Source organism: Leucopleurus acutus, assembly GCF_964270905.1.
Source record: "Leucopleurus acutus genome assembly, chromosome: 5".
NCBI lineage: Eukaryota > Metazoa > Chordata > Mammalia > Artiodactyla > Delphinidae > Leucopleurus > Leucopleurus acutus.
The window spans coordinates 87,487,654-87,506,670 of record NC_139147.1 but is presented as its reverse complement, the minus strand read 5'-3'; the positions used below and the strand labels follow the sequence as shown (position 1 = coordinate 87,506,670).

Sequence of the window (19,017 nt, the reverse complement as noted above, 5' to 3'; positions counted from 1 at the left end):
GGTTTTCACTAATGTTCATCTTACCAGTGGATTTTTTTTTGTCTTGTCAGGTTTTGAGATATGATAAAGACTGGATTGTGAGAGAGCTAATGTTTATAATGTTTATCGTGTTGTATATTAATTAAGAATTCTTCAGTGCAACCTCTGACTCTGAATATAGTTTGGTTTATCTATTATTTGGCTTTTGGTCCATTGAAAATTTCTAAACGGAATTGTTGTTCTAGTGATACAACCAAAAGCCATTTGAATGGGACTATTCCAGAGACATGTGCTCTGTTAATTTTTATGTTGGTACATAACCTTGGATACAGATTCCGAGTTTGTAATCAGCAGGTGCCTAGAAGTTTCTAGTATTTCAGGGACCTAATTAGAGGTCATTACTAACTGTAGTGTATCATGGTTCTCTGCCAAGACTTTACTGCAGTAATGCCTGTTCTGTTGGGTCATTAGGTAGTCGGTTATGAAAATTGGTTGTGTGATTAAATGATATGAATATATTCATTCAACACATATTTATCAAGTGCCTTTTACATGTTAGATGCTGTTCTACTGCTGGAGATGCAGTCATTTAACGTCTCTGCCTTCATGGAGATTATATTCTAGTATGTGATCTCTAGAAAGATAGTAAACAAGAACATAAATAAATTGTATAGTTGCAAATAGTGATTCATGCCAAGAAGAAAATTAGCCAGGCTCGGGTGATATGGAACATGAAAGGGAGCAAGGATCTGTAGAGACAGCGTTCCAGGAAAGAGACAGCAGGATGGCATGACCCTGAAGCAGGAGCGAGCTTGGTGTGCCCTGGGCAGCAAGAAGGGGAAATGGCCGGGGCGTTGTGGTCTGGGAGAGAGGGGTGGGAATGAGGTCAGAGAAGCAGGCAGGGCAGGGTGCAGGAAGGGACAGGGAGAGGGATCTGCTTCTGGTTGCCTCTTCCTAGAGCTGTCAGGCTCAGAGAGTCCAAGCCTCAAGAGGGAAAGGTGAACAGCACAAAGCAGGGGGCGTGAAATAGGAAATGAACTTAAGAAGTGAAAGAAATGATTGTGTGTTGACATATATATGGAATCTAAAAAAAAACATGGTTCTGAAGAACCTAGGGGCAGGACAGGAATAAAGACGCAGCAGACATAGAGAATGGACCTGAGGACACAGGGAGGGGGGAAGGGTAAGCTGGGACAAAGTGAGAGAGTGGCATGGACATATATACACTACCAAACGTAAAATAGATAGCTCGTGGGAAGCTGCCGCATAGCACAGGGAGATCAGCTCGGTGCTCTGTGACCACCTAGAGGGGTGGGATAGGGAGGGTGGGGTGGGAGGGAGACGCAAGAGGGAGGGGATATGGGGATATATGTATACCTATAGCTGATTCATTACGTTATAAAGCAATTATACTCCAATAAAGATGTTAAAAAAATGAAAACTAAAATAATTCCCAATCTATGTATAATTATTTAAATGTAATGAATTCACTTATATGCTTTCTCTTGAAAAACATGCTTGTTCAATGAAAAAGATATTAGTTTATTCATCTACTTAATTTTGAAGATTGCTCTGTAGACAGACTGACAGATATGTACTCCTGGAAACAACTAATACAGGAAAATATATTTTTGACACGTTTGGAGGAAAATATAAAAAAAAAGAAATGATTGTGTGTTGAGATGAGAGATGGATGGTTACAGTTAGACTGCTCTGTCAGGTAAACTGGTCAGAAGGAGGGCTTGTGGGCTGCACAAGGGACTGTGGATGGGGCAGGTACATCTGGCAGCGTGGTTCAGGGCACAGCTTGGGCGCCAGGCTGCCTGGGTCTACTCTGGGCTTCATCACTCCCTCTTGGGTGATTTTGGAAGGTACCTAATGCATTTGCACCCTGATTTCTCATCTCTCAAAATGAGGTAACGACAATAATCCCTTCCTCATATGGTTGTAATGAAGTCTTAATCAGGCAGTTTAGGAAACGCTTCAGAAACGGTAGTTGTTACTGCTGTCATTATTCATTTTGACGCCACCAGAACAATTCCTAACCTTACCTTTCATTTTGGGGAAGGTAGTTGAGATGGCGTAAGCCAGTGGTCCTTGACTCTGACTACATGTTAGACTCACTTGGGGAACTTGTAAAAGATTCCAAATCCCAGGCCTCAGCCTCAGGCAGTGAAATCAGAACATCTGGGGGTGGCTCTGGCTTTCGTATTTTTTCTAGAAACTCTTTAGGGGATTCTAACTCGTACCTGGGGTTGAGACCCATTGATAGAAGCATAAACCTTTTAGGGAGGCCCATGAATATGACTGCAGAGGTAGGAGCTCAGGAAAAAATTCTCTTCAGGTGGGTGATTTAGTGTTGACAGAAAGGCAAGAAGGTCTTAGCTAGGATGATAGCTTATTTGGGTTCTGTTCATCTCTCAGTTCCTATGTTTTGACCGTTGCTTTTCATTTTCTAGGTATGTAGGAAATCTTCCAAGAATATTTGACTACTCTCCTTTAGATCCAACACAAGATTTCAACACACAGATGTAAGTGCCCTGTTGTAATTTTTAAGTATCTGATATAGTGTTCATAGCAGTTTTCTCTGGGTTGCAGAAGTAAAGGCGATTCTCTTCTTTATTGTCTGTAATTTTAAACGTATTCTGAAATAAGCATGTGTTGCTTTTGTAAAAAGAAAAAAATCAGTAAAATTGTAAAGTACTGAGAAAAGTTGAAAATGAATCAGTATGAAGCAGAATCAAACAGATAAGTTATTTGTGAGTAGTTGAGATACAGTGTTCCACCTAAAAGCAGCTGTACTTATTGAAATTTGTAGGTAATTTTAATATCTCTGAGGGGAAACAGCAATAACCTTTTTGTCTGTTTCTCCCTCCTGTCCAGGACTAAGTTAGGACACGGCCTTCTCTCAGGCCAGTATTCAAAACCTCCGATGAAATCCGAGCTCATTGAACAGGTGATGAAGGAAGAGCCCAAGGTATGTGTCTGGGTATTTGCCACACTGAAATGCTGGAAAGAGGAACCTTCTCAGCAAGAGCATGGATTTCCTATGATTTGGCGAATGGTGGCCATCAATTTAGCAAGCTGTCAAAATAGCTCTTTCATTTTAGGGTCTAGGGTGTCTGTCTGCTCTTAAAAATTGTGGTAAGGAATAGCCAGGGTTGGGGTTTCTAGTGGCATTTGCTTCATGGATTATATGTGATTACCATCATTAATGGTCTTTAGAAATAATATTATTCATAAAGTAGTGCTGGAATGGAAGGAATAAACGTATAAAAATATAAACATTTTCCCCTCGGTAACCCAGTCTTGGCCCTTGTAGTGTTTGTGTTCTCCTAAGCCTCAACTCTGCTAGGGTTTCTCAAGAGGCTGGTTGTTAAAAAAAACAGCACACATATTCCTATCCCGCCCCTAGAGCTGAGGATTCTGAATTTCTGGGGAGGGCTGGGCAGTCCTCATTTTAACTAAGCTGCCAGGGAGTTTGTAAGCACACTCCAGTATAGGAAACTCAGTTGGCCATTCAGTCACTATTACTTGACTCATTGAAAGATGTGCTTCATCTCCTAATAGCCAGACTCCCATTTCCATGTGCCTACAGGTTGGGCCACTGACCCCTCCCTGGGCTGCTCTGTTAACACAACTCCAGATGGCATCACTCGCAGCCTGACCTCTTGGAGTGGTGCCCTTGGAGTTGTGCAGTGTGCAGCTTACACAGCTGTACTTGGCGGTCTTGGCTCCCACAGCTGCAGTCATCCTGGGTGGAATGCAGGCCCCGCTTCCCCAACCCCTGCTCTGCCTCCAGGGTACCTTGTCTTGACTTAGTGGGCAAGTTCTTTCAGTTCTGTGTCTCAAGTGTGTGACCTCTGTGCTCCCAGCTTAAGTCAGTCATCCTTGACTAACGCCTGCAGACTGAGAGTAAGAATCAAAAGGGAATAAGTTCTTTTTCATCAGGAAGCCAATTAGTTGGGGAAATGGAGCAAACAGGAGAAGAGAGACTAGGAAGGGAACATACAGAGGCAGTGTCTGGGGGTGGGGAGAGGGAAGTGGGTTGTGAGAGGGTGGAGAGGGATGTAGACATTCTGAGGGCCAGGCCTGGAGATCAGAGTGTCATGGCCAGGCAAACCTAAGTCCTCCAGTGGCATTGTTATCTAGCATTGCAACCATGAGTCCCTTATCCACGCCAGACAGGAAGACCCCCAGTTGGGATGCAGTTGAGGTGGTCTGGGCTATCGGGTTATCCAGGCTTCTTCTACCTCTGAGCTCCTGTGGAACTTTGAAGAGGTGATGGTGAAAAAACTTGGCCCCAAATGTTGTTTTTGATCACATTTATCCTGGGTGTTCATCCAGGCTGTCACTTCTTGGGCCACTCTCGGGGCAGAGTCCACCTGCCCTGGTGGAGGAGACGGAGACTAATTGGGACTCGGGAGCCTGGCTTCCTCTCCTGCCTTTGCAAGGGATCTGGAGACTGGGGGCAAGCCCCGTAACCTTTCAGTCTCAACCATCAAATGGAAGATTGGTCTCGCTGGCGGTTGTGAATAGTGCAAGTGTGAAGGTCCCCTCTCTAATGTAAATAAAATCTGTGTACAGTACAGGACGGTTGTGCTTTTGGAATCTCCTCATTTGAGAAAATGGGAAATGAAAACTCATCAATTTAGCAGTGTTTGGAAGGAAAATTTGGTTTTAATAGCACAATATCCTTTTACATTAGAAAAAAAAGTAGTTCTTATATAAGTCATATTCTTTATTGAGTCTGTGAACAGCTGGGGACCCTAGTCCCCTCCCCACCATTAGATTAGCGTGGTAGCTGTGTGATCTCCAGGGGTCTGAGGCTTGCCCTGCCCTGTCTGGTTCAAGGTGTGAAACCCGGCAGCACTTGGACCATACCTGTCTTGCAGGTGTGTTTTGCTTGCACCTCGCCCCCTCCCCAGAATCTGACTTTCCAGCTTCTTTTAAACACTCAGAGCCTCTGGCAGTCCCAGGCCCGTGACAGCAGTGGCTGGAGCTGAGTAGCAGCCCTCCCTTCATACAGGACACACTGTCCCCAGCTGGCCCCAGTCCCTTTGTGATTCGTGACCTGGCTGGTACGCTGGGTATTTGGGTATGTGACCCTTGATCTAGATGATTTGTAAAGTCCTTTCCATGCTCCGACATGCCAGGATCAATTGGGTCCCTTTAACATTCAGAATGAGCTTGAGTTGACTGTATGATTTTCTTTGTGGCCCTGGAGGTGCCAGTTTCAAGCTGTTACTTGAACAGGCAAGTAACTCATTGTAAAATCTCCACTCCTCTTGACAGTGGAGAGAATTACTTTCTAAGGCATCAGGATTTTCACTGGCATTTGGTTTCAGAGAAACCAATTTGTGAGAATCTTTCTTCTTTCAGGTCTCAGGAGCCCTTTGGTCAGGTGGTCTTGTGCTAGGTCTCTGGTGTTTGTGTCTTATCTTGTAGATGAGCCTGAAATGCTCCAAGAGATGAAAGAAGATGTGCTGAATCAAAGAAGAGGTTAGATTACGAAAGAATGTGTGGTGCAGGGGAGAGAACACAGAGCCATGTGGCAGGAATGCTTTTTTACAGGGTCACCACCAGAGATACCAATAACTAGCATTACACAGTGCTTACGAAAGGCCAGGCCCTTCCTGTATGTTCACTGATGCAGAAATGGATTCACAGAATCCTAACCTAAAGTTACAAAGCCAGGGAGTGGGAGAGCTGGGGTTTACACCAGGCAGTCTGGCCCTGAGTGTGTGCTGTATTGACCACTGCACCGTCCTGCTTCTCTAACAGTTGTTCCAGTACTTGTTTCAGGCTCCCAGTGCCTCAGTGTGTAGATGCTGGTAGGTGGATGACAAAAGGGGCTGCTTATATTAAAAAGAATGAAATGATGCCATTTGCAGCAACATGGATGAACCTAGAGATTGTCATACTGAGTGAAGTAAGTCAGGCAGAGAAAGTGAAATATAGTATGATAATCTGCTTACATGCAGAATCTAAAAAAAAACACCAAAGATACAAATGAACTTATTTACAAAATGGGGGGGAAGGTTGGGGGGAAGGGATAGATTGGGAGTTTGGGATTGACATGTACACACTGCTATATGGAAAACCAACAAGGACCTACTGTGTAGCACAGGGAACGCTGCTCAATATTATGTAACAACCTAAATGGGAAAAGAATTTGAAAAAGAATAGGTACATGTATATGTATAACGGAATCACTTTGCTCTACACCTGAAAGTAACACAACATTGTTAATCAACTATACTCCAATATAAAATAAAAAGTTAAAAAAAAAAAGGGGTTGCTTAAAGTTTGCGGAATTACCAGGTAGCCCAGTAACTTGGGCTACTCACATCTTGGGTCATTTCTAAAATATATACTTCTGGATATTAAGTTGCTCTGCTACAGACCAAGGTGAAATCTAGTTTTTATGTATGCATGCTTAATACATATTTCATCTATAAAAAGATTTGCAGTGTTTTTTGGGGGCATTGCCATTTCTGTATAAATTTGTTGAATTGATTTTTAAAATTAAATTGCATCTATAGTAGCTAAAACCTCCTCACTATAAAAGGACACTTTTTCTTCTTCAAAAAATAATATTCCTGGGCTTCCCTGGTGGCGCAGTTGTTGAGAGCCTGCCTGCCAATGCAGGGGACACGGGTTCGTGCCCCGATCCAGGAAGATCCCACAGGCCATGGAGTGGCTGGGCCTGTGAGCCATGGCCGCTGAGCCTGCGCGTCCAGAGCCTGTGCTCCGCAACAGGAGAGGCCAAAACAGTGAGAGGCCCGCGTACCGCAAAAATAATAATAATAATATTCCTGATCTTTATGCATTCTAAGACAGTGCTTTCACACAATTTAATGCTGAATACTCCATAATTTATTTCTCCTCCTGAAGATAGCACATTATTAACCATTCTGTATTCCGAACAAACTGTTTCTTAAGTGACAGTTCATTTAATTTCCCATCTAACTAATCCTTGACACAGAATTGCTGGTCTCAGTTTTTAATCAACATGATATAACCAGGGTTCTACTTCCAGATGATGTAATTTTAGCTCCAAACATAAGAACTTTGTTTTCATTAACCTCCATTTTCCTACTTTGGGCAAATGTAACATTTCTAACTCATCTTTTGAAATACGAAAACTAGCTTGGGGGAATACCCTCTGTTCCTTTAGCTTAGGAGATTTGGGGTTTGGACGTGAGTTAGGAATTACTGGTCCAAGGTTTATGGTTTAAGGTTAAAAGTTTAAATCAGCAGATGACATACACCTGTGTTTGGGGACGGCTGAGATGCATGTATTTTTTTTCATTCCTGTGATCTTATAATGTAAGCATCTGTACAACCGTTGCTCTAAAGTGATATAAAGTCTCATCTTGCTGCTTGTTTATTAATTAAAGCATTAGCCTCAGAGGAATATGAGTGGACACTGGCTGGCTGCCTTCTTGGTTGCAGTGTTAAACAGAAAGTTCTGTGTAAGCATTTGGGAAAGATTCTGAACACGGTAGTCCTCTCTCCAATTTTAGCTGATCTGTTTTGCAGTTGCTGATGGAGAAAGTAAGTACAGCACCCTATAACTACGACAGGTTCCTTAGGTGGGTGCTATTTAGGAGACTATCTGGGGCTCCCTCTTATAAAGTTAGTTGTCAAGACTAGCCTTTGCTTCTGGGGTCCGAGGGGCAGCTCACAGCAAGAGCGAGAGCTTCCTGAAGGCGGGTCTGATTCTTGGTCAGTTTGATCTCTCTAGCCTTGTTTGGTGATGGGCCCGTAGGGGACACTCAGGTGATGACACTGACCCAGTGCCAACCAGGAAACATGTTATTTCTTTGATTTACTTCTTTGGTTCTTGTTTATTCATTTTGGCGGTGCCGTATGGCTTGCAGGATCTTAGTTCCCTGACTAGCGATTGAACCCGGACCACAGCAGTGAAAGCGCCAAGTCTTAACCACTGGACTGACAGGGAATTCCTTTTGGTTCTTATTTAGGCTTTTTGGTTTCTTTGAAGTAACTGCCTTATTCTAGAGCCTGACCTTTTAAAAAAATTATTTAAATATGCAAATATACACACACGTAGAGAGCAAAGTATAATGAGCCTCCATGTACCATCATGTAGCTTCAGCAGTCACCATTACTGCCAATATGGTTTCATCAGTCCCTCCTGAACTCAATTTTTCCCTTCCCTTCCTCTCCTTTCCCCACAGTATTTTGACACAAAATCTAAGCATCATCCTTTTCCCCTGTAAATATTCAGTATGCACCTGTAACTAGAATACCTTCTTTTTTTTTAAACATTAATATCATGTTGAAAGTTGCTTAAAGTGTTACAACAAAATGTATCAGCCAATACCCAGCCCATATATCGATTTTCCCCTGCAGTATCAAAGACATCTTTTCAGAGTCCCCCTCTTTTTACAAGCGATTGGTTTGTTGAAGGAGCCGGATCATTTGCCCCAGGATTGCTCTAATGATTGCTTCCTTGAGGTATTGTTTAGCTTGTGTTTCTTACAAGCTGGAAGTTAGATCTGGAAGCTTCATTAGATTCAGGCTCATTTTTTTGATAACCTGATTTTCTATCAGACATGAAGCGAACATAGTAATAGTTGAACATGGGAATTAGTGAGACCTCCCCTCAGAAATCAGAGATGGAATAGGTGTGGGACGTGGGTGCAGGCAGAGGGGTCAGCTGATGGTTAGGCATTAAGTGTGGGGAAGCCGAGTTTGAGATAAATCCAACCCAGCTGTGAGAGCCAGGAGCTGGTCTGCCGTGAGATGTGGGGAGGGAGAGGCAGCATCTCTCCGGTTAGGAAGCTTTTCAAATAACTTCTCAGTGACCATCAATTCTCAAGCTATAGCTTGTCTGTTGCACCAGGGGTTAAGCAAGGTCAGTTGAGGGAAAACAAAGAACTGAAATGGGCACCAAGAGAGAAGAGGCTTGGGAGGGGAATGAATGAGGCTGGGCTGCAGTCCAAGTGGGGGGCTGAGTCTCTGGAGTTTTCACCAGGGTCTCCATTGAAACGTCTCCTCCCAGCTGTACAACCACGTGGTGGCACAGAGCAGCAACCAGCTTTACAGAATCTGTTTTCAGCAAGTTAGTAAACTTTTCCAAGCAGCTGCTTTGATGGGGACTGGCAGCCACCTCAAGTTCCAAGCACAGCTTGTAAGAATTAACACCAGCAGCAGCAGGCAGTGAGTGTGTGCTTATGTGCGTGCCTACGCCGAAATGCACAACACGAATAGATGTATTCCAAGCGGTGTCTCTGCACTGCCCAGAGTGGACATGTCATTGCTGGCCTGGCCTGTGATGTTGGCCCCAGGGGTGCGTGGGTTTGAAGAGGGCTTGCCCAGAGTCCAGACAGACTGTATACTCTTCACAGCAACTGGTAAGAGGGACTCAGGTACATCAGAGGTGAGAGCTAGGCACACGTGTGCAACAAGCAGTATTAGGACACAAGAGAAAGACAGACGGATAAAGAGAGGCTGCGACTGACTTTTCTAGTTGTGTGATCCTGGGCCAGTTACTTAACTCCTCTTTGTCTCAGTTTGCCTCAGTTTGCCTCCAGTTTGCCTCAAGTGGAGAAAATAATAATAGTAATCACCTCATGAAGTTGGGTGATTTAAGTAAGACGCATGTATAAAGTGTTCAGAACTATGCCTAGCACCTAGTGAATATTCATCCAGGTACCTAGAATAGTGTCTGACATTTTATAACACTCGGTAAATTTCTATTGAATGAATGACTGTTAGTCATTATGCAAATGTAAGGCATTAGTTTTGCATGCGTGTGTTGGCTGATACCATGTAGATATACATTGGCATTGTGATTGGGGAAAGTTACAAACTTTTACATTTCTTTTGGGAGGTGTATGTGTGGGTAGTTAAGCTGATCACCATAAATTGGTCTTCACTTAGCCCTAGAAGCACATCTGAAGCCTCGTGTGTGTGTGTGTAAGCTGGTCATTTATGTACAGGTTCCAAGCCCTCAGATGCTGCCACTTTGGGGAATTCTTCTCCCAGAGCTGTCAGCACTGTTTCAAGTCCTCTGCAGTGTTCCCTAACGTTTGTTATAGATACGTGTTGTCTCTCATCACGCCCCCACCCCGCTGTTGTCTGTCAGCTCTTGGAGGGCAGAACCCCCGATGTGTTCTACATGAAGGAGGTGGTCGGGAAATGCTGGATGCCTAGGTCAGATATATTTTCAGCAGGACAGGAAAATTCACCTGAGTTTTATTAGAAACGTTGCTTAGAACACGTGTGTTGGAGAGATTTTATACGTAGAGCCGCCCTGTGGCGGCAGGGAGATAGCTGTTGGAGTTTTCCCATCACCTGTTGCATCTGACTGTGTGATTGTGCACACCTGTCGTGGCCTCTAGACCCTGGGCATTGACCCTGGTGTCCAGATCTCAAAGAAGTGTGAGACAAGGCCTCGGCCTGCCAAGGACTGCAGTCAGGTGGAGGAGACGGGCCAGAGCGGGCTGAAAGTTAAAGGAAGTGGGAGGCATGTTGTGCTATGTGCTCAGTGATGGCCCAGAGAGCAAGTTCTCTGGACTTCAGAGGAGGCGGAGGTGGCCTGGAAGCTGAGCCTGTGGAGATTGAGAAGTGGGTGCACCTTTGCAGAGAGCACATGAGTTACTTCTTCTGCTTGATTGGCAAGGGGAGGTTCGTCTCACTGAGACATGCTGTGCTACAGCTGCCGCTCTGGTTTTGCTGCCGAGAGCCTGGAATTGGGATCAGAACCTGGGGTTCATTCTGGTTCTGCTCTCTGCTGGCTGCATAGTAATCTGGTCGTAAGACCACTTTCAGTTGACAGACCTTTGTGGCACTTCTCTGCAGTTCTCGGTTTCCTTAGCTGCAAAATGAGGAAGATGGTAGAACCTTCTTCACAGGGTTACTGTGAGTATTAAACGAGGTGACATGTAGCACCATTATTAGATGGAGACAGCTTTATCCTGAGCCCACCTCTGTCTGTAAAGGTGATGTGGATCTTCCACTCTGCCTCTTCGGAGTATCCCAGGCAGAGTGCCTGGATTTCCTGCAGAGTACAGCATTAAAAAGCCCAGTTCAGGGCTTCCCTGGTGGCGCAGTGGTTGAGAGTCCGCCTGCCGATGCAGGGGACACGGGTTCGAGCCCCGGTCCGGGAAGATCCCACACGCCGCGGCGGCTGGGCCCGTGAGCCATGGCCGCTGAGCCTGCGCATCCGGAGCCTGTGCTCCGCGACGGGAGAGGTCACAACAGTGAGAGGCCCGCGTACCGCAAAAAAAAAAAGCCCAGTTCACATTAAAGCCGGTTTAAAACTTCTCCCGCTACCAAGCTCGGGAGGCTTGGAAACCGGCAGTGTAGAAGGGTCGGCGTCGGCATCCTCCGGTCTTTGTTTGTCCTTGCTCCATCTCTTTGCATCCTCCCACTCCCTCTGGCCCCCTCCAGAGTCAAGGATCAAGGGTTGGGGGGATTGGAGACAAGGCAGAGCCTTTGCCTGAGCTGGTGCGTTTGCTCCCTCTTGGCTGCCATGAGTCTTCTATCATGGCCGGCCTTTTTGTGGGGGGCACATTAGTGGTTCTTCACAGATGCCCTCCACCCCTGCTTGTCCCCTCAGGGACCTCCACAGGGACCTTTTATCTGATGCCCTCCCCGATGACCTCTGTAACCCCCCCTCTCCCCCCCAGCTCCTGCCCGAGTCTCCTCAGCTGCCCTCCCATCATCTTATGCAGTGTCCTTTCTGGGGGAGCCTGGCTGCCTTCTGAGCTGTCCTTTTAGCCCCCGGGGAAGGTCACACATCCTCGTCAGCCAAAGTTGTCCTTGCTCTTCCCATCCTGGCAGCTGCAGGCAGCCTCCTTCCGCTTCTCCAGGTGAGGGCAAGCTCCTGGGAGCTCCACGAGCCCGGCAGCTCTGCAGTGGTTGCCTGGGGGTGTTGCAGAGCCATTTCCTTTACTTTTTCTCCTGTTCCCTCATGGGCGGGGGGGGGGGGGGGACAGGAGATGCTGTAGACCTCTCCTCTCCTTTAACTTCCTTCAGAGGAAGTCAACAGGAAGAGCCCCATCCTGTTCTCATGTCAGGCTCATAGCACAGTGCTTGGTACATAATCAACATCCAGTGCGTGCTGGCCGCTATCACTATTTAGCTAACGGGGGCTTCAGTTTTCTTATCTGAAATCGGGGCTAATATTAATCCCCCCACTGCTGCCCACTTAGTGCTGCTAATGTGTATGAAAGTATTGTGAGTTGGTTTTATTTTTATTTTTTAGCCTCAACAGAATGGGATCTCACCACGCATGTTTAAGGCCTTTGTGAGCAGGAGCCACCCGGAATTCTCCTCCAACAGACAGCAGGATGCCCAGGAATTTTTCTTGCACCTGGTGAATCTAGTAGAGGTAAGTCAGCCTTCAGAAATGCTCAAAAGGGTTGTAAGAAGTGTGCCCACCCCTGCGTGCAGTCCCTGCTGGTGTGGCTGGAATGCTCCGCCCCTCCACTCCCCACCTAAGTTTTTCCCTGGCCAGGCTGCTTCAGAGTCCGCGTCTTTGGGCCTGTCTCTGCTCGGACTGCTTGATGTAGTTGCCCCTCGTGCCCGGCCTCCTGGGCGCTTGTGGGACTCTCTGTTCTCCTCCTAATTTGAACGTGTTCTGGGAGTGTTTATCCATTATTTCATTTGCTTTTTTTGTTTTTTGTCTCTGTGATAAGCTCCTTCAGAGTTCCATGTGGTGTTTGGTGTCCTCCTGCCATCACTCTGAGATGGTCACTCGGCTCAAAGCAGAGTCGACTCACATTAATAAATGCTGTGGTTTTTTAAAGGCCACTGAGAATTCATGATTAAAGGCTTTTTTCCCCTCTCTTAAAAAATAACTACTTTTTTCCTGATGACGGATGTGTTCCTTGTGGAAACATAGGCACAAAGGAGAGAATCAAAACCTCCCATGCTACCTGCTCCCACAAACAAGCAGTGCTAACATTTTGGTGTCTGGCCCTTCCCCCCAGGCATTTTCCAGGTGCTGTCCATTTTCTACGTGTTGGTTTGTGAGCAGTGTTTTTCACTTAACCTGTTGTGAACGTTTTGCCATGTCATCACCTACTGGAATATAGCATGATTTCTTTTTTATTTCTGTATAATTTACATTAGTGCATTTATATAATCATATCATACATGGCTTAATTTTTCCAGGGCAGTCCTTGATTTTTTTTTTCCCCTTTCTCTTTAGTTGGGCTTCCACATCTCCTTTCTTCTAATTCTTTCTAGGTCAGTCCCTCTGACATGACTTTTAACGGCTGCATAATATTAATTCACATGATGAACTGTATTTAACCAATCTCCCATTTTTGGACTTTAGGTAACTACCAGTCTTTTCCTGTACTCTGGTGAACTGGCATGCCCAGGGGGAGCGTTTAGTAACACCAGATCTTTACACCAGCTTTATATTTGATTCTGTGCTCATTTTTATTCATGGCTTAATATCCACAAATTTACTAACTTGTTATAATCCAACCTTCAGAGGAACCGCATTGGCTCAGAAAACCCAAGTGATGTTTTTCGGTTTTTGGTGGAAGAACGTATTCAGTGCTGTCAGACCCGAAAAGTCCGCTACACGGAGAGGGTGGATTACCTGATGCAGTTACCTGTGGCCATGGAGGCGGCAACCAACAAGGGTAACGTTCTAAAGTGGGAAATGAGCAGTGTGCTTCTTCACACGTGAAAACCCTCAAGTCAGCGATACTGCAGTTCAGTCTCTGCGAAGTCATATCAGGAGCAGACCCAGCCCGGACGGTGTCTGGTTTGCATGTCTCTTTTCATCTTTTCCTCAGTCCCCATGTGACTTTCTTTTGACATTTTTGTGGAGGGCTTATGGAGGGAACCTACTTCAGTGCCTATAAATTTGACCAACTGGTTGGTTTAGAGGCAGCTTAATTTAGAGGAAATTATTTGTAATTTAATATTATCACTCACAAGTTGTGTGGAAAGTCTGAGGGGAGTGATCAGAACTGCATGTTATTTTTTGTTTTGTTTTGTTTGTTTTTTGGCGGTACGCGGGCCTCCCACTGCCGCGACCTCTCCCGTTGCGGAGCACAGGCTCCGGACGCGCAGGCTCAGCGGCCATGGCCCACGGGCCCAGCCGCTCCGTGGCATGTGGGATCTTCCCGGACCGGGGCATGAACCCGCGTCCCCCGCATCGGCAGGCGGACTCCCAACCACTGCGCCACCAGGGAAGCCCCAGAGCTGCATGTTTTGATGTGAGACATTCAAGCAGAGAGAGGCCTCTTAAAAATAATCCAGCTTTGGCATCCGAGTAAGATGCCTGTTGTGGGAGATAAAGTGTGGCAGGGCTCTTTGTGGGGCGAGGCTCCTTGGAAGGGTCTCTGGACCTTGGAAGCAGGAGGAAGGTGGGGGGACCTCAGGGGAAGGTTCCTTCAGTCAGTCTGATCTGGTTCTTCCCAAGCAGAATAGATGAATGGTATTTCTTAGAATTAACGTCTTAGAAGCAGAAAAAGGAGAAATATCTGCTGGATTGCTTATTTCCTGTGAACTGGTCATTTTTGGAAGGTTTAATGACTCCCTGGCTGGCGTTTTTCCTTTTTTTGTTTGTTTGTTTGAGGTATAGTTACTTTATTGTGTTAATTGGAAAATGGTGATTATGATGATTTTAAGATGAAACGATTTCCATTTTCTATAAACTCATGCAGCTTTTGACCAGTTTTTAAATTCTTATTCATTATACGAAGTAGAAATGGGGGTGGGGGTGTCTGTGGTTTGTTTCCTTTTTAGCACTAGGCTTAATTGCTGTCTCTTGCCTACCTTGGGGATACTCACATATTGTGCTCCGTTCTGTGATCCTAACTCAGAATTTATGAGTGGTAAATCTCCTTTTTTCTCCAGAAAGGAGACTTAAAATTTAGTCTCAGGAAATTGATTGCTGGGAACACCTAATGCTAGCATCCTAGATAGAAGTCCATCATAAACTGATTTTGGACTGGGGAATGAACCGTAAAAGCATATTCAGATGTGTTTAAGAAAACACAAAGGTATATCAGTGTGTCTAAAACCTGATAAATCAGAAGGGATTTTTTTGTAACAAAAGAAATTCCCAGAAAGGTCCATTTGAAATCTATATAAAATTTTGACTTACGGGTAGTTTCCAAGAGCAGATCTGCTGACTCTTGGGAAGTTCACGGTGCACTCACTTCTTTTTCCCTTGGTGTGTAACCATTTGAACAGGGATAGTGTAGAAAGGCCTTCTAGGTTGGCCGCTCTGCTCTCTGCAGTGTCGGGTAACGCCAACACGAAGTTGTCTTGGCAGTGCTGGGTAGGATCATGGGCTGGGTGCCTTGGATAACTGCGGTCCTTATGGTTCATGCTGCTCTTTGGCCTGCACGCTCCATGACCTCTAATCATAGTGAAGGGCCGGGAAGAGGTGAGCCCTTGGATTTCTTTCAGTGTGAAATTCTCTGGTGTGAAGACTTTGTGATTAGAGGGTGGTATTGGGATCAAACCAGCCTTGACCTCTGGACAAATGAAAGTCCAGGTTTGCGGATCACTGAACAGCACATGCGTGGTCTGAACCTCTCACCTGGCTGGAGTTCACAGTTCCCTCCCGTCAGTCTCAAAGGGGGGACAGGCAAAAAATTATGAATGGCTCGATGCGTCCTGGCAGTGCCACTCTAAACAGGATTTCAGCAGGCTCCTCTGGCTCTGTGGAGGGCAGCAAGTAAGCAATCCTGCCCCACCCCAGAAACCTTCAGTGAAGATGGTTCATTGTTCAAGGGGGTCTTTTTCATTTCACGAAATTAAGTGATTGCAAAGTGATTCATTTGCTCTTTTATTCAGATGAACTGATCGCCTATGAACTAACGAGAAGGGAAGCAGAAGCAAACAGAAGACCCCTTCCCGAGCTGGTTCGTGCCAAGATACCATTTAGTGCCTGCCTTCAGGCCTTTTCTGAACCAGAAAACGTTGATGATTTCTGGAGCAGCGCCCTACAAGCAAAGTCCGCGGGTGTGAAGTAAGTGTGTGCGCGCTTGTGTGGTGGCAGTAGGATAAGGAGGGGGCCTTGAGAGGTGGGGACCGGGTTAGGGGAGGGTTGGGGGGCATTGTACAGGTCTGCATGCTTGCTCATGTGTGGCAAGATGGGATTATGATTCACACAACACTAGTTGTTGTAGACCTCACTTGTGTGAGACCTGTCCAGTAAAACAGGCTTGCTGTAATCTGTATCATGTGCAAGGGAATGCTTTTTTTTTTTTTTAAGCCAGGTTGTAGTTTATCCCTTATAGGGAATTTGCGTTTTCTTTTCATTTTTTTTTTGTCGAGGGTATAGCCAAGAACCTTCCCCATCCATGGCAAGATGATATTAATGAAGAAATTAGAAAAATACTTATGATAGTCTTAAGTATTTGTACTCCACTGTGATAGATTTTTGATTCCAAAATGAAAGAGTTGGCTTAGAACTTGGTGGCTGTGTGTACCTGCCTGGAGATCCGGGGTCTCAGGGCATCTCAAAGTGGACATCAGGGCTCCTGAGCATTGTTCCAAGGAGCTGCCCAGGATGTGGTCAGGAGATGTTCTGTTTCTATATTGTGAGCCTTATTGTCAGGTACATTAAAAAAAATTTTTTTTTCCTCCACTTGACACCTTAATTGATTTAATACAGTCAAGTCTTTGCCGGCACACTTCATATAGCTGGAGAAAGAGTATTTACAGTGGCCTAAAAAGGGGGAAGGTCTAAAAGTTAGGCTCTGGTAGTCTTACTACTTCTAGATATTCTTCAGCCATTTTTCTTCTAGGCTATGCCTGAGCTCTTGTTGATGTGAAGGGCAGGGAAGCATGGACGAGCTACTGCTGGCTGTTTTTATCACAACTGCAAGTAGCAGTCAAACCTGAATTACTTATTCTGTGTGACAGCCATCTCTCAGGATGCCTCTGTTTCAGATGACGACTTCATGTGTTAAAAATGGGAAAACAAGAATTTATTTCAAGAGCTTAAAAAAAGCCATATTTTCTTACAATAATTTCCTTTAAAAGTTTCTTCATATCTAAATGAGATTAATAATAGTTCAATTATCCATTATCCATTGTGGGGTAAGTTTTCATCCGAGGACTGCTCAGTTTTGGAGTGTGTGTGTGTGTGCGCGCGCGTGTGTATGTTTGTGTGTGTCCTTGAAGATAACAGTTGGTGAGCTGGCATGTTAAATGTTCGAGATTCTCTTCACTACAACTTGGACACATCTTTGGGCAGTTAGAAAGCTACACACTATATTATATTAGTGGTGGAAACAACATTTTTCTTTCAACTTTTTGAAATATATACAACATTGTGTGACTTTGTGTACAGAGTGCTGATTTTTATTTATTTGTTTTCCTAAGTTTAATTATTGACAGTAGGCTGAAGATTCCTCAAACATCCTTTTCTCTTTGTGCTTTAATTCTGATACTGTATGGGGTGGAAGTGATCGGGGGCTTTCTAGGCTTAGAAAGCCCCCAGCATCACATGTGAGCTGCAGAGTGGTCTTCATTGGCCTGTCCACTTGGTCACCCTTTTGTGCTCTTCAGTAAAGTGGTGGCGAGTCTTCCCTAAGGCCCAGAGAGTATGTCACTCTCTGGGCCTTAGGGAAAGCGCCTTCTCATCACTAGGAAAAGGCCCATCTTTAAAGTGGAGCTAGGAGGTGTTAGCTTTCCACGGAGACAGTTTCTGATCCCTGGGAGATCTGGATTCTTCTCCTGTGTCCACTTCCCAGCTTGCGTTCTATCCTGGGGCAAAGTCGCCACCCAATTCCTTCTTACACCTGAGTGGAGGAATAATGCGTGCTGACTTGATTTTCTCCTCAAATGCTACAAAATATTTAGTTGTAGGCAGTGCTAACATAATTAACCTAGCATCCTTGAGGAGGGGTCTCTGCTTTCTCTAAGCCTTAACAATAGATATTAAATTTTCTCTGTCTTTTGCATACACACATGCTCTTATGGTTAAATGCTTTAGGGTAACAAAGCAATGACCATTATGGCACATTTATTATTCCCGGTTATGTGCTAAGTGCCTCCCATCAGTTATCACTTAAATCCTCTTAGTATTGCTACGAGGTAGGTGCATTATTCTCCCTATTTTACAGACGAGGAAATAAAAGAAGTAATTGGCCACTAAGTGGCAGACTTGGAATGCATTCAAGTTCAAAGTTTAAATTCTTAATCCTTGTGTTGTACACTGCCTGCATATTTCTTGTGCTTGCTTATGTTTGTATCTTTATAATCCTTATATAGCCTTGTTTATTCCTTATTATACCTTACCATGTTTCAAATAATAGTTTTGGGGAAACCAGTTTAGTGGATTCCTAAAAGATCTTTTTTTCTTGCCCTTTCTTATTGCCAATAGTATAGACATTATCTCCTTATTATGTTAATTTGGAGCCTTGAATTTTTCTTGTGTTAGACCCAGAGTCTGAAAGGCCAGGAAGAGGCAAAAGATGTCCTCTTGGTAGATCTTGGGTCAATATGGACCAGACATAAAGAGCCTTCCCTTAATTGGTTCTGAACAGACAGTGACTGGGAAGAATATTAGTGTTTGGAAATTTTATTCACCCAGCAAATATTATTGCTCATCTAGTATATTCTGGGCAATGAATTGAACAAGACCTAGTTCCTCCCCTCAAGCAGCTCATGGATTAAGGGTCAACAGGGAGAGATTTTGTCTTGACCTTTATCATTTATGAAGAGAAAAGCACGGTGTGGGGTTCCAGAGCACAAGCTTTAGGTAGACTGGCAGCGTTGGAATCCTCAGCATAGAACTTATTGGTATGTGACCTTGGCCAAGTGACCTCACCTCCATAAGCCTCTTTCCTTATATGTAAACTAGGAATAATAAAATAACTTTCTTTATAGGGTTGAGGTGAGGATTAAGACAGATAAGCTACATAAAATGCTTTGTACAGTGTCTGGCGGAGTAAATATATACTGTAATTGTTACTACATTACTTTTTTTCTGCCTTGGATTGTACAATTTGACTGTGGTTGATTATCATGTTTTCAACATATTTAGTGGAAAGGATAGAATTTTATTTTTTTAGC

The 19,017-nt window shown here is 44.7% G+C and overlaps 1 protein-coding gene across 1 annotated transcript in view; it reads left to right on the top strand.

The window, feature by feature from the left end:
- The window catches only part of USP13 (ubiquitin specific peptidase 13), a gene marked incomplete at its 5' end in the record, with an annotated part of 125,987 nt that overhangs the window by 61,837 nt on the left and 45,133 nt on the right, over window positions 1-19,017 (top strand). The window contains 5 exons of the mRNA XM_082840541.1: window positions 2,439-2,510; window positions 2,863-2,956; window positions 12,221-12,346; window positions 13,460-13,613; window positions 15,787-15,961. Coding sequence (XP_082696667.1) covers window positions 2,439-2,510; window positions 2,863-2,956; window positions 12,221-12,346; window positions 13,460-13,613; window positions 15,787-15,961 — 621 coding nt within the window. The remainder of the gene's footprint in view (window positions 1-2,438; window positions 2,511-2,862; window positions 2,957-12,220; window positions 12,347-13,459; window positions 13,614-15,786; window positions 15,962-19,017) is intronic.